The following is a 14,673-nucleotide window of genomic DNA, read 5'->3' as shown; positions in this document are numbered from 1 at the left end:
GTGGCATGTCATTGGATTTTGAACTCGGGCATCTCTGGCTTCTATATCAAGAGCTGTATCCTTTCTTAATACTGAAGAGCAGTTGGACCATCCCAACCTGTTATAAGTTATTTTGATCTGTTGGGGTTATGATGGAGTGAATAATTATGATAAAAGATTTCTATTCTTATAATTCATTACTACAAGTCTAGAATAATAAAGTGGGATACCAACTCTGAAATTCTAAATAATAAAGTGGGATACCAACTCTGAAATGGTACTAAGTACTGTAAGTCATATTCGTTAACAGACAAAACTTATAGCAAACCTGTGTATCTGCCATCCTTTTCCTTCCTATCCAATGCCATTCTTTCCGGTGGCTAAAAGGAGAGAAAGATCAAGATTACTTTACACTAATTTTTTACTGTTGACATTTAATACAGTAAGTCCTCTACATATGAATGAGTTCCATTCTGAGAGCACATTTGTAAGTCCAATTTGTTCGTAAGTCTAACAAAGTTAGCCTAGGTACCCAACTGACACAATCGGCTATATAGTAAGTACTGTACTGTAATAGGTTTATAATACTCTTCACACAAATAATACATAAAAAACAAACACAGAAAACAAAACATTGTTAATCCTACAGCACAGTACCTTGAAAGGTACAGTAGTACAGTACAACAGCCGGCACACGGGCTGGCATCGAGTGAAAAGGCAAGAAGAGTTAATGACTGGAGGAGGGAGAGGAGGTGGGAGATGGTAGAGCTGAAGGATCGTCAGCAATAGGGGATGGAGGGCAAGCTGCAATTTCACTCACGCCTGATGGTGATGGCACAGGTTCTGGTTCCTTGCTGGATTCAGTTCTCTTTACCACCTTGACAAAACGATCCCTTGATGTCTGGGTAGTAGCTTTTCTTTTCCTGTCATAGATGACATGGGAGCACTCGGTTGCATTCTTAACAGCTGCTGCAGTCTTCGTGTACTGTTCTACGTTCGGGTCCTGTGCTTGAAATAAAGTTACTGTACTGCTGTATATAGTACTGTAGAGTACACAAAAGCACAACCACTTGTAGAGGATGCACGCGTGTGACAATGTACTCCAGACACATGAATGTGATTAGACGTGTGAATGCACGTTTGCATCTTTGAAAGTTCGCAACTTGAAGGTTCGTGTGTAGGGGACTTACTGTATTGCATAAAATGAAAACCAAATTCAGTGATATGCTTATGGTGAAAATCATGTTCCATGTTCATATGTAGATGTAAACATCAAATGTGGTTTTGTTTTTGTCTGACAAAACATTAACAGGTGTAACAAGCACCTCTTGTATAAATAGGGTGAGAGGTTGCTGGCTCATATTAATTAAAGCTTACACGAGCTGTTGCAAATCCCCAAAACATTTTCATATGCTTTACACAGAATAGGAATCCAGAAAATTATGAATCACCAATTAGGTCAAATGTGGATCCTGCAGCTGGGAAATTCTTGGCTAGGTAAGGATGTTCCACTGCATCTATGCCTGTTTTAAGACCATAAACACCCTGTGGGCTCAGATCCTCTCACTGATTTGGTACCCAGGGATGTGTTACAGGAGCCAGGGGACAGTCACCTCCTGGAGGTTATGTGCTTGGATACCCAAGACACATCCAACTTCTCTTTAATATTCATCATCTATCATTGTGTCACCTGAAATTCAGAAGGTTAAAAAAAGACGTTGTATGGAGAAACTTAAAGCTATAATGAAATTAATTCAAATTACCTGTATAAGATTGCCTGTTGAGAGATGTTTTTTCCTCCCCCTTTTACTTTTCACTCCTGAAAAGCAAGCAGAAAAGTATAAATTATGTAGATACTGGAATCCATAAAGGAAAAGACTGATGCTGGACTACAGAAAATGTACAACTCTTATATGCCAAAGGTTATAACAAAGTCAAAAGATATGTCAAACTTAGATTAAATGTTTGCAAAAAAAAATGACAAAAGGCCCATTTTTAAAATATAAAAAGACCTTATAAATCAATACAAAAAAGGCAATTGGGTAGAAAAATGGGCAAATGGGTAACTGGAGAGAGGGTTCATTAAACAGAAAAATAAATTGGATCACAGGGAAACAATATAATTGATCAAAAGATAGGGGAATATACTCAGTTTCACCCATAAGTAAAGATACGCAAAGTAAAACAGAATTTTTCATTGATCAGATTAAGATGTATAATATATAATGTCTGCAAGGATTTGGGTCAGTGTGTACTGCTGGTGTGGCCTCTAGAAGATAATTAGCCAACAGTTACCCAAAGTTTCATTGTTTATACTCTTTGACCCAGCAATCTACTTACAGGAAGTCTTTCTAATAGTATTGTTACATAAAGGCACAAAGATGAGTGGAGGAAAATGTTAGCTACAGTATTAAATGTGATAGAAAAAAGCTGGAAATAACTTACATGTCAGTCACGCAGAGAGTAGTTCAACTGTGGTTCAGCTATACAACTGAATAATACACATAGTGGAATACTATGAAGCCTTTTAAAAATGAGGCGAGATCTACTTATACCCACTGATAGAGAAGAATTTCTAAGATATACTAAGTGAAAAAGCAAAATATAGTAGTAGGTATGTTTCTATACACAGAACATTTTTGGAAGAATTCGAAAGAAACAACGATGGTTTCCTCTGGGGAGAGGATTTGTTACAGTGTTATAATCTGCTTTTTAAAACGAATACATTATTGTCATCTTTCCCTGTCAGTGAACACTGACAGCAATGTTTTTGATAGTATTTCTGATAAGTTGCAAGGGGAATGGCTGAAGGGTAATGCTATTGTTTAGAGAGCGTTGCTTACCACCACAAAATGCAGCTGGCATGACAGGGAACTAATAAGCCTTTCCCAAAGAGGGCCGACTCCTGTCCACAGAGAGCATTCCACATCTTGTGTTGGCAAGACTGCTCTTCCGGCAGTACACAAAGGTCAGGTAACCCCAGGTAGCCAGGACCCAATTTTCCTCAGAACGGAAAGGCTAATCGTGCATTCTTAGGAGAATTGCATTCAGGGAACATACAGCACTTTATCAATTTTATCTACTGAAAATTCTGATAGTCTTCTCAGAAGACAAGTAGTCACAAAAGTCAAAGCTTCTTACCATGTTTTGGTTCGGTCCGCTGACTGTAGTGAGAATGGAGGACACCAGACAAAGGCTTCACTGAGAGTAGGTCTAGTTCGCGGAGAAGAAAAAGTTTAGTTCATTATACTGCACTGACAATTTTAAAAGTATGTAACATTTTGACTCAAAAATTTGTATTTTAACTTAGGCCAGTAAATCAGATTATTCCATGTCTTACCGAAGGCTTACCTTTCTTTAAACCCACAACACTACATTTTATAGACTTACCATTTTGAAGGTCAGCATGTTGTTGGCACAATACTCTGAAAACATGAAATTTCAAAGAGTCAAATAACTGTATTTACACTTTTCAAATATTATGCCTATTGCACTGTAATTTAAAAGGGAACTAATCTGTTTTTCATGCGGGCTTAACCTTAAATATTTATTTGTTAAAAAGAAAATTGCTGTTCAAGCCTGTGTAGTTACTGACAGACATCAAGTGTAGATGGACCCTGTGCCAGCATCCCCTGTGCCCTTGAACCTTGGACAGGTCAGCGTGCTCTCTGCAGGGGTGAGTGCTGACTACATATTTTGAACAATACTTGTTCATATACAGTGGTCAGTGAGATTTTACTGTATAAAGAAAATAAGAGATCCAACAGCTAAGACACAAGTTTTCATCTGACTACACAAAGTTCTGCTGACTTTCAACAATAAGCACAAAATTGCATGCGTTATCTGACGGGAAAGTAGTTTTCTAACTCAACAGGCATCTCCCCCAGATCTTAGATTTGAACTGCATGAGCTTAGAACTAATCAGTGCCCTAGAAGAGAAGGAAGAAGCAGAGCAGCTAGAGCAAAGAAGTGCAGTGAGTAAACCTGAAGGAGCTGCTCAGGCCCTGTTTTCTCTCCAGCCTTTCTTCCTCCGCAGCCCCCAGTTCCCTTCCTTATGGTGCTGACCCTCATGATGCAGGGTCCCCCTCACCTAGGGGAATGTATGAACTCTTCCTGTCGTACATCAGTTCCCACCTCTTCCATGCAGTCCTCACAGCACCCCACCTGCCCACCCCCAATCGATATTAATCTCCTCGCCCTTCAGATTCTGGTTTCTCAGCACTTTTGTTTGCCAGGTACTTATTTTTTTTTTTTTTAAATTTAAAAAATTAAAAAAAAATTTTTTTTTAATTTTTTAAAAAGTGGAGATGTGATGAACTCCCATGCTCCCAACCCATCACCCGTTTTCAACAATTATCAACTGAAGTCCAAGCCAGTTTCATGTAAATCCCCTCCTGCTCCCATCAGGCCATGTGCTCCTACTAGGTTTGACGTTCTGGTCCTCCTGTGAGGTGATACTTTAGTTCACGTCTTGTTTCTCTTTATATTCTCACTATACCTAACAAGGGGTCTCGTGCATGACAGCCACTCCGAATGTTTAAATTCAATTTAAAAATGAATAAAAGTTCACCTGACACTTGATAAAACTATGATAAAGAAGATTATTTTATGAGTCTCTATTCATTGGTTCTACTAATATATGATCAGTATTTTTTCAGACTTTAAGGTATAGCAGGAACTTGACTCCTTTTTGTTTGACCTTGTAGCTCTGCTAATAATAGTCTTTCTAGTGGGTGTTTTAGGTCTTTGGAGAAGTCATAATAAAATAAGCTCTTTGGGAAGGTAAATAATAAAAGTGATACAGAATATTTCAATTCATGAGTTTCTCAGCAAATCAAATATAAAAAGAATATAAAATTAACATATTTACACATTTCCTGTCTAGTCTCAAGCAAGAAAATACCTGTGTAAAATCAGATTTTAAATTATTTAACAAACTTCTTTGAATGTTAGGCTTGCCCACATTTTAGGATATATGGCTGCTAAGCTTAAAGAGGATATGGTGTCAAAGAGCAAAGACTCTGGAGCCCTGAAGCCCAGCTCTGCCTCTTACCAAATGTGTGGCCTGGGTACAAATTACTGTCAGGGCCTCAGTTTCCTCATCTTTAAAATGGGGATAATAGTACCTACCTTACTGGGCTATTAGAGTATTAAACGAAATAACATTTGTAAAGTACTTTGAAGTATTCCTGGCATAAAGTAAGTGGTTAAAAGATAAAGTAATAAAATAGTTCTGGAACACACTGATAAAATTGGGGATATATGCCCACAGGGGGGAAAAAAATCTACCCTCCATATGGAATTTTAAAGTATCATTTAGGAATGTAACAGATCTTACAAAAATCATATTAAAAATAATCCTCTGCGAGGGATAAATTCGGAGTTTGGGATTAACATGTACATACTACTATATATATCAGTAAAATAGGTAACCAACAAGGACCTACTGTATAGCACAGGGAACTATACCCAATATTTTGTAATAACCTATAAAGGGAAAAGAATATATATATATATGGGTATAACTGAATCACTTTGCTGTACACCTGAAACTAACACAACACTGTAAATCAACTACTTCAATTAAAAAAATAAAAAATAAAAATAATTCTCTCATAACACTAATCCTATTATTCAGATACTATGCCTGAAAAATATGTATATGTTTCACTGAAATTTAAAATGTCCAGTTCAATCAGAATCCATTCATATGCCCCAAAGAAGTGAGAAGTGTCTGCCTGGCTTGTCAACATTAGACCATCGTTCTCTGTTTTATTCCATCTCATAACTTTAAAAAGGTCAAACCTAACCTTTTGACTGTTATTTCCTTCACCTTTATGTGACATATTCTAGACTGCATCTACGTACAAAAAAGAGTTCGCTGAACATGACCTGAATCAATTAAAAACTGGGTTTACTGATTTCTTCTGACTAAACTGTATAATGACTTAACTGAACTGACTTCTTTCATCAGAAGGAAGATCACGTTTCTTCCTGGATAAAACAAATATAATTGTTTTGGACTTGAAATATGCCTTACTGGATCAAAGTTAACATTAAAGAATTATTGAAAAACAAGGAGCAATATTTCAAAGCCAAAGGCAACACAAACAAGGTGTAAATTTCTTCAAGGACTTAATGACTGATAACTGTATTTGCTGCATAGTTTCTTTTTCATTTCTAGAGGCTATTTATAGTTAAGAGGGTGGTGAGAGTGATGGGAAAATACATTCATCTGGAGACAAGATGGGTAAAGCATGGACCTAGAACTAACAAGTCAGGCTCCTTTCCTGTTTACAGAAAAGAGTGAGTGTGAACTGGTTCCCGGCCTTGTGGCCACCTGTTAGGTTGCTTGTGCTACCATGTCAACCAGTGCTTTCTATGAGGAAAGAAAGGATGCAGGGAGAGTAAAACCCAAAACAAAACCAACCCTGCTTCTTTTCTTCTTATGACACTTAGGGAAGGTACTTTCAAGTTAGGTTCCCAGCTGGGCATCTCCCAAACCACATTCTTACTTGGAAGTCATTTGCATAAAATTAGCTTTAAAAAGCCTCCTTGGGCTTCCCTGGTGGCGCAGTGGTTGAGAGTCCGCCTGCCGATGCAGGGGACGCGGGTTCGTGCCCCGGTCCGGGGGGATCCCACATGCCGCGGAGCGGCTGGGCCCATGAGCCATGGCCGCTGAGCCTGCGCGTCCGGAGCCTGTGCTCCGCAGCGGGAGAGGCCACAGCAGTGAGAGGCCCGCGTACCACAAAAAAAAAAAAAAAAGTCTCCTTGTCCTTATTCCAATCCCCCAAACGTGGCTTTAAAACTGTTTTATTAAATACCTGTAAGTTCCTTTAGATCCATCAGCTTGTAGAACTGCGTGGTCACTCTTGGCACAGAAAAAGTGGTAATTCTTGAGACAGGATTTTAAATCACATCCCACGGTGGCTCCTGCTTTCCCACAAAATGTGCATTTCTACAGAAGAACAGATTTTACTGAGTAAGCACCTGATTTTTCAGAATCTTTGTTAAAATTTAAAGTTAAAGATGTCATCAAATATTATTTTTAAGTTGGCAGCCCTAATGTCCTCAGCTACAAACACTGGGTCCTGACATTCAGCTGCTCATTTTGAAATTTCAGCAAAACCTCAACTAACTGGACTGTTTTGTAATGATCTGATTAAAAGCAGAAGACCCTTTTTGTTTCCAAAAAAACCCCTCTCCTCTCTTTTTAAAAGAGATTTCTAAAAAGCAGGGTTGGCAACACTGTCCAGCTCTAGGCAAGAGGTTCTGTTGAGGACACTGAGCCTGTGGCCAAGGTCAGCTCCTGGCAGTGCCACTAACAGCTGTGTGATCTCAAGCCAGTCCCTTCCCCTCTCTTAGACCCGAATTCCTCCCTGGGGATCACAGTGCCTGTCTTACAGAGGCACTACTGAGGAGATGTGAGAGAAAGGAAGTGAAATCTCTTTGGCATCTATGTAGAAAGGCCAAAAATGTAAAAAAAAACAAAAAAACAAAAAAGCCCCTGAGGAATAAGTTTTTTTCTTAGCTCAATTCATTTGATCTCTTGCTTTTATATATCAGTCTATTGGTCTGCTAGGAAGGTGGCGTAGAGATGGCTAGGAGGAGAGTACGTGGCCACAGAAACCTGTTTGGGGGAATCTGAGCCATGACCACAGCTGGTTTATATCATGCTCTGGCTGAATGACGTGGGCGCACAATGAAACCACCTAGCAAAACAGGAGGTGACAGCTCACACAGTATCCCAAGGTCAGCACAAGCAACTATATAAATAAAGGAAATTTAATTGTGGGTGAGAAATTAGATTGTGCAAAAGGCAGAATTTGAAGTCAGAGCGCAAAGAATGATCATTTAGTGTTGGGGGGCCATCTGACTATATGTATAGGAAAGAAAGTTAGATCCCTACCTCACAATATATTCCCAAATAAACTCCATGTGGATTAAAGCTTTAACTATATAAAAAATAAGTATTTTTAAAAAGCTGCAAAAAATTAGAAAATAGAAGAAAAGGACAGTACTGAGGCTTTCTAAGCAAGGCAGGAGACACCTTGAAAAAGACTGACAGATTTGACTATATAAAAAATTTAAGCTCGACTTTTAAGGTGATAGATACCATTTAAAAAAAGGGAAAAGACTGTTTGCTGCATAGTAGATAAAGGGTAAGACTCTGATAGCCCACAGAAAAATGGGAAGAGAATACAAACGGGGATGATGGCGGACAAATGATGTGCTGTTTACTGAGGAGAAGTGAGCAGGTTTGGATGGATCGTGTGTGTGAGTGTATAGGGGATGGAACTATTCTTTTCCGGCCAGTTTAACATGAGAGGCTATTACCTATCCAGGTAGGTATGTCGGGTTGGTCATCGGGGCTGGAGATAAGAGTGGTATTGAAGCCATGGGAACTGGATGAGGTCATGCAGGAAGGATGTTCAGATTGAGGAAGGAGCCCAGGAAAGAGCCTTGGGCACTCCAAACTGTAGAGGTTGAGCAGAGGAGGAAAAACAGCCAAGGCACCTGAGAAGCAGCAGCCAGAAAGGTAAAAGACATACTAGCAGCATATGTCCAGGAAGTCAAAAGAAGCAACTGCTTCAAGATGCAGGGCAGGGACCACTGTGCGATGATACTGCTGCCAGGTCAACTAAGGTCAGACAAGTGACACTGTAAATGACCAGCTCTTTGTGTATAAGGGAGAGTTTTGGGTTTTTTTTAAAGATGACATGATCAGTTGATCATGTTTATATGCTGACAAGAATAATCAATTAGAAAGAAGGGATACTGATGTGAGGGGGTAGAGGAAAATGCAAGAACCTAGTCCTTAAGGAGGGAAGGAGGACGGCTCCAAAGCCCATGTGCAGGGTTGGCTTTGACAGGACAGAAGTCTGAGAGTCTGGGGACAGGCTGGTGGGCAGTGGTTTGGACAGTAGGGGTTCCTGTCTAGTCGCTTCCATTTTCTCGGTAAGAATCTGGCAAAGAAATGTACAACACCAGGAGTGAACCCTAATGTAAACTATGGCCTTTGGGTGTTTCTGATGTGTCAATGTGGTTCATCAGTTGTAACAAATGTCCCCTCTAGTGGAGGGTATTGATAAAGGGGAGACTGTGAACATGTAGGGGCAGGGGGAATACAGGAACTCTCTGTACCATCCCCTCAGTTTTCCTGTGAACCTAAAACTTCTCTAAAAAAGAAAGTCTATCCAAAAAAAAAAAAAATCAGGGATAGTCCTCAACTTGGCATGGAGAAGTTGGGGTGGAGCAAGGTTTTAAAGAGGGATGATAGGATGTGAAAGAGTAAATGTGAAGGGTGGAGGATGAAGTGCTGGTTGTCTGTTTGAGGTTTATGGCCATGAATCTAAGATCCCTCAAAACACCTGTGGGTTTTTCTCCGGTTAACCGCTCAACTGCCAGCGCTACTCAGCTCCTGCGGGCATCAGACAGACACACTTCCCCAGGCTGGGGCTCTGCTCAGTGAGTAAGCAGGGTGTCCAGGGGGTTTGCAAGGGAGTGACTGCTGTGCTGGACCGTGGCCAGGGATCACTGAAGAGCTGCTGGAGCTGGCTGAGCCGGGAGGATTGGGATGATTACTAAAGAGGGGTAACGTGCAACCTCTCCAGTGATCAGGGAAATGCAAGGTAAAACTTTCTGAGACTGGCAAAAATTAACAAGGTTTGAGATGTTCATTTTCGTCACAGGCTGGGAGAAGTGCTCTTTCATCCACTATGTACAGAAGCATAAAGTGGTACAGTCTTTCTGGGGGATAGTCTGTCAGCATGTTTCAAAGATTTTAAAGGGAATTCTCTTTGACTCAGCTGTTCCACTTCTAGGAATGTGCTGTATAGCACCAATCAAACCAACACACGAGGATAATGCACAAAGATGTTTTCTGCAGCATTCGCTATCACAGTGAAAAACAGTGTCAATTCATTATCTAAGGACAGGGAATGGCTTCACGCCTTCCAGTACATCCTGTGGAATTCCATGAGGTCAGTGAAGAGAATGCCAGGGACAGTCCTATGCTTATGGTTTCATGAATGTGCCACATCATCTTTCTTACCTTCCACGCTTTTGCACACCCTGTTCCCTCTCTCTGAATTTCCCCTTTCCCCATCCTCATTCCCCCCCACATTCCCAACTAGGAAGGCTCCCTGAGCCCCAGCTGTGCTGATCTGCCTGCTCACTGAGCGGCCCATGCTGACGTTTCTCAAAGCACATCAGGCGATGTGGAAATTGCCCATGTATATGCTGACATCCTGCAAGGACTAAAAAAATGTTTGTTCCAGGTCACTAACCTGACTGTGGATTGTGGTGGTGGGTAGGGTGTTAGCACTCACGCTTGCTGTACCACTGATTAAGCTGCGAAGGGCCTGTCACGGAGGGAGTCTACTACAGCAGACCCAGTAGAGCAACTACTCAGCATTCTTCCTTCCCAGGGGGAGCTGACCCCAGCTCCGAGGGTAGATCCTGATTAGTTATGGTCGCCTCTAGCAATCGGTGCAGAAAGAGGGGTGTGGCCTAATTAAACTTTCAGAAGGGCTCTTAATCCATGCTTGGGGATGAACTTTCTCTTGTGATAGGAGCAAGAAAGCCTGATGCTTCAGCTGCTGCCTGTGGCCACCCTATGATCACAAAGGGACCAGCTGATGTTGTGGACAGGAGGGCAGAAAGGATGATGGGCATGATCCTTCATTGAGCCACTGAATCAACCAACCGCGAAGTCAATTTTTCCTCTGGCTAAGTTAAGAAAATAAGCATCACTTTTTTTTTTTTTAAAGCCAGTTTGTTCCTTCCACTTATAGCCAAAGCATTCTAACTCATATCTACTTTGCCGATGAAGCATATTGTAGTTTATTTCAAAATATTAAAATATTCAACTGAATCTAAGTTTCCAATATAGGTCCTCCTTCTTTCAGCTCTCCACGTTGCATCTCTATCCCCTGGTTTATCAATCAAATAGACTTTCTTTTGAAAGCATCACCAAGAGTTTGTTCATCTGAGTAACAGAATCATTTATACTTACCAACTTCCTTCCTCTCTTGACTTCTTTCTTTACTGATTCCACATCAAAATTTCTATCATGATTGAACGGATCATGATCCTCACATTCCACAAGCGCCGAGGAATACAGCTGCAGATTGGGAAAAGAAAAAAGCCAGAGTATGCGCAAAGTAATGTTGAAAGCTGCAAGTCAGAAAATGGTACCAAAAAGTACTCACCAGGAGTGGAAGATGGCTTGCGCGTAGAACAGTGACCACCTTTTGGTGTGTGTGAGCAGATCTCAAGTCACCCTGCTTTTCTTTGGGAGTTGTCCTGATCCCCAGACATGTTTTATACTGCATAACCCTGACCCCCAGTGGCTAACTGGACCTGGTCGGGGCCCTGACCCCAAGCTGGGCCAGTCAAAGTCCCTATCCTAGGGGACTAAAACAGGCTCTGAGCCACATGGTCAGAGCAAGTCAGTCAACAAAGAGAGGAAAACAAAAATGAGGGCTAGAGAGGAAATCCTGGGTTCCTGATGGCTTCCCAGCTCCTGGGTGCCTGTCTTCAGGAGCCAAAAATTGCCCCTGCAACTTATTGCAAAGCCCCTTTTATATTTAGGTTGGCTCGCGCTTCTAAAAGTTTCTTGAAACCAAAAGAATCCAAACTACCTCTGAATGAAAGATCAACATTACACATACACTTAAATAATAAAGGGCGTGAAAAACATAAGATAAAAAAATTTTGACACTGGCACAGGCAAAGATTTCTTATAAAAAGCAGAAAGAAAAAGTTATTAAGTTGGAATTCACCAAAATTAAAACTTTTTGCTCTTTGAAAGACATTGCTAAGAAAACAAAAAGGCAAGCCAGAAATTGGGAGAAAATAGTCACAATTCATATATCTGACAAATTATATCGAGAATATAGGGAAAACTCTTGCCACTCAGTAAGACAAATAATTCAGTTAAAAATGGGCAAAAAACCTGGACTCTTCAGAGAAGGAGAGTTACAAATGGTGGATAAGCACGTGAAAAGATGCTCAAAATCATTAACCCTCAGACAAATCAAAGCCACAATGAGATACCAATACACACTCACTAGACTGGTTAGAATTAAAAAGACTGAAAATACGAAGTGTCAATGAGGGTGTGGAGCAAATGAAACTCTTACACATTGTTGTAGAAGTGTAAAATGATGCAATTACCTTTAAAGTTAAACATACATTTACTTTTTGACCCAGCATTCCTCTTGTAGGTATTCACTCAAGAAATAAAAGCATTATTGTCCACATTTAAAGAAGGCAACAGTATACAATGGAGAAAAGACAGTCTCTTCAATAAGTAGTGCTGGGAAAACTGGAGAGCTACATGTTAAAAAATGAAAATAGAACATCTTCTCACATCATATACCAAAATAAACTCAAAATGGATTGAAGACCTAAATGTAAGACAGGACACCATAAAACTCCTAGAAGAAAACATAGGCAGAACACTGACATAAATCGTAGCAATTTTTTTTTTGGATTTATCTCCAAAGGCAAGGAAAACATAAGCAAAAATAAACAACTGGGACCTAATTAAACTTAAAAGCTTCTGCATCAACAAACCATTGAAAAAACAAAAAGACAACCTACTGAATGGGAGAAAATATTTGCAAACGATATGACCGGTAAGGGGTTAATATCCAAAATATACAAACAGCTCATACAACTCAACATCAAAAAACAACCTGATTAAAAAATGGGCAGAAGACCTGAATGGACATTTTTCCAAAGAAGACATAAGATGGCCAACAGGCACATGAAAATATGCCCAACATCGCTAATCATCAGAGAAATGCAAATGAAAACCATAAAGAGATATCACCTCACACCTGTCAGAATGGCCATCGTCAAAGAAGACCACAAATGTTGTTGAGAGTGTGGAGAGAAGGGAACCCTCCTGCACTGATGCTGGGAACGTAAACTGGTGCAGCCACTGTGGAGAACAGTATGGAGTTCCTCAAAAAACTAAAAATAGAGCTACTGTGTGATCCAGCGATTCCACTGCTGGGTATATATACAAAGAAAATGAAAACACGAATTCAAAAAGATATATGCACCTCAGTGTTCATAGTAGCATTATTTACAGTAGCCAAGGTATGGAAGCAACCTAAGTGTTCATCAACAGATGAATGGATAAAGAAGATGTAGTGTGTGTGTGTGTGTGTGTGTGTGTATATATATATATGTATACATACACACACATACACATACATACAATGGAATACTATTCAGCCATAAAGAATGAAAGTTTGCCATTTGCAACAACATGGATGGATGTGGAGGGTATTATGCTTGGCGAAATAAGTCAGACAGAGAAAGACAGATACTGCATGTTATCCCTTATATGTGGAATCTAAAAAAATTAACTAGTGACTATAACACAAAAAAAGTGTATGTCCACATGAAGACACATATTCAGATCTTCACAGATTTATCCTAGTATCTTCAAACTGGAATTAATGTCTATTAACAGGCAAGTGGATAAACAAATTGTGACAGAGCCATACAATGAAATACTGTGCAGAAATAAAAAGGAACAAAATACACATACAAGAAGCAACATGGATGAATCTCCAAATACTGTAATGAGCAAAAGAAGCCAGACACACAGAATACATACTGTAGGATTCCTTTCATGTGGGATGAGAAAGACAGGCTCAAGCTATAGAAGCTGGGGTGGGGAGGAAGTGGCTACAAGGAGGCATGAGGGAACCTTCTGGGGTAATGGAAATGTTCTGCATCTTGATGGTGGTGGTGGTTACGTTGGTAAATACATGACTTAATACTCTCTGAACTGTACACTTAAAATGGGTGTTTTTTTTTTTTTTTTTGCAGTACGCGGGCCTCTCACTGCTGTGGCCTCTCCTGTTGTGCAGCACAGGCTCCGGACGCGCAGGCTCAGCGGCCATGGCTCACGGGCCCAGCCGCTCTGCAGCGTGTGGGATCTTCCCGGAACGGGGCACGAACCCGTGTCCCCTGCATCCATCGGCTGGCGGACTCTCAACCACTGCGCCACCAGGGAAGCCCAAAATGGGTGCTTTTTAAATGTAAATTATACTGACAACGTTAACTAAAAATAGCAAATTAACATTAACAGTATATTAGAATAAAACATCACAATCAAATAGTGTTAATCTCCAAATGGTTTAATAGCAGAAAATAAACAAGCACGTAATTTATCACTAACAGATTAAAAGGAGAAAATTTGAGACATGAAAACCAAATGTAACCTGTGAATCGGAATCTTTTGTTATAAAGTTATTAGGACACTTGAACCTGAAACCTGGGTGGTTTGAGGATTAGATCGTAGTAATATATTAAACTCCTGATTTTGATGGTTACATTGTGATTATGTGAATGTCCTTTGTATAAAATACATACTGAAGTATTCAGGAAAGATAACGCATCATGTCTCAAATTAATTTCAAATGGTTCTGTAAACGAAAATAATCACTAAACAGTCTATAATAAGAATAGAAAAGAGTTTTATTTGAGCCAAACTGAGGACTACCCTGGAAGCCCACTTCCCAGATTACTCTGAGAAACTGCTCTGGAGAAGCACTGTTTCCAGCACAGTTTTATATCTTGTCAGAACAAAGAGCAATAAACGAGTCAGGGTTACATTTCTTCAAGGTTATAAAAAAAAAAAAAAAAAAAAAAAAAAGACCAAATGTA

At 40.1% G+C, this 14,673-nt stretch overlaps 1 protein-coding gene across 2 annotated transcripts in view; it reads right to left on the bottom strand.

Annotated features, from left to right (window-relative positions):
- Positions 1–14,673, bottom strand: part of SETDB2 (SET domain bifurcated histone lysine methyltransferase 2) — an 82,664-nt gene that overhangs the window by 4,984 nt on the left and 63,007 nt on the right. For both annotated transcript variants that reach the window (XM_024755322.1, XM_024755321.1), the window contains 7 exons: positions 10,997–11,104; positions 6,804–6,937; positions 3,370–3,404; positions 3,121–3,192; positions 1,743–1,798; positions 800–982; positions 308–359 (listed from right to left, as the gene is read on the bottom strand). In XM_024755322.1, coding sequence (XP_024611090.1) covers positions 308–359; positions 800–982; positions 1,743–1,798; positions 3,121–3,192; positions 3,370–3,404; positions 6,804–6,937; positions 10,997–11,104 — 640 coding nt within the window. The remainder of the gene's footprint in view (positions 1–307; positions 360–799; positions 983–1,742; positions 1,799–3,120; positions 3,193–3,369; positions 3,405–6,803; positions 6,938–10,996; positions 11,105–14,673) is intronic.

This window comes from Neophocaena asiaeorientalis, unplaced genomic scaffold (assembly GCF_003031525.2).
Source record: "Neophocaena asiaeorientalis asiaeorientalis breed wild unplaced genomic scaffold, Neophocaena_asiaeorientalis_V1.1 scaffold59, whole genome shotgun sequence".
Classification (NCBI taxonomy): Eukaryota; Metazoa; Chordata; class Mammalia; order Artiodactyla; family Phocoenidae; genus Neophocaena; species Neophocaena asiaeorientalis.
This window is presented reverse-complemented; position numbering and strand designations above follow the sequence as displayed.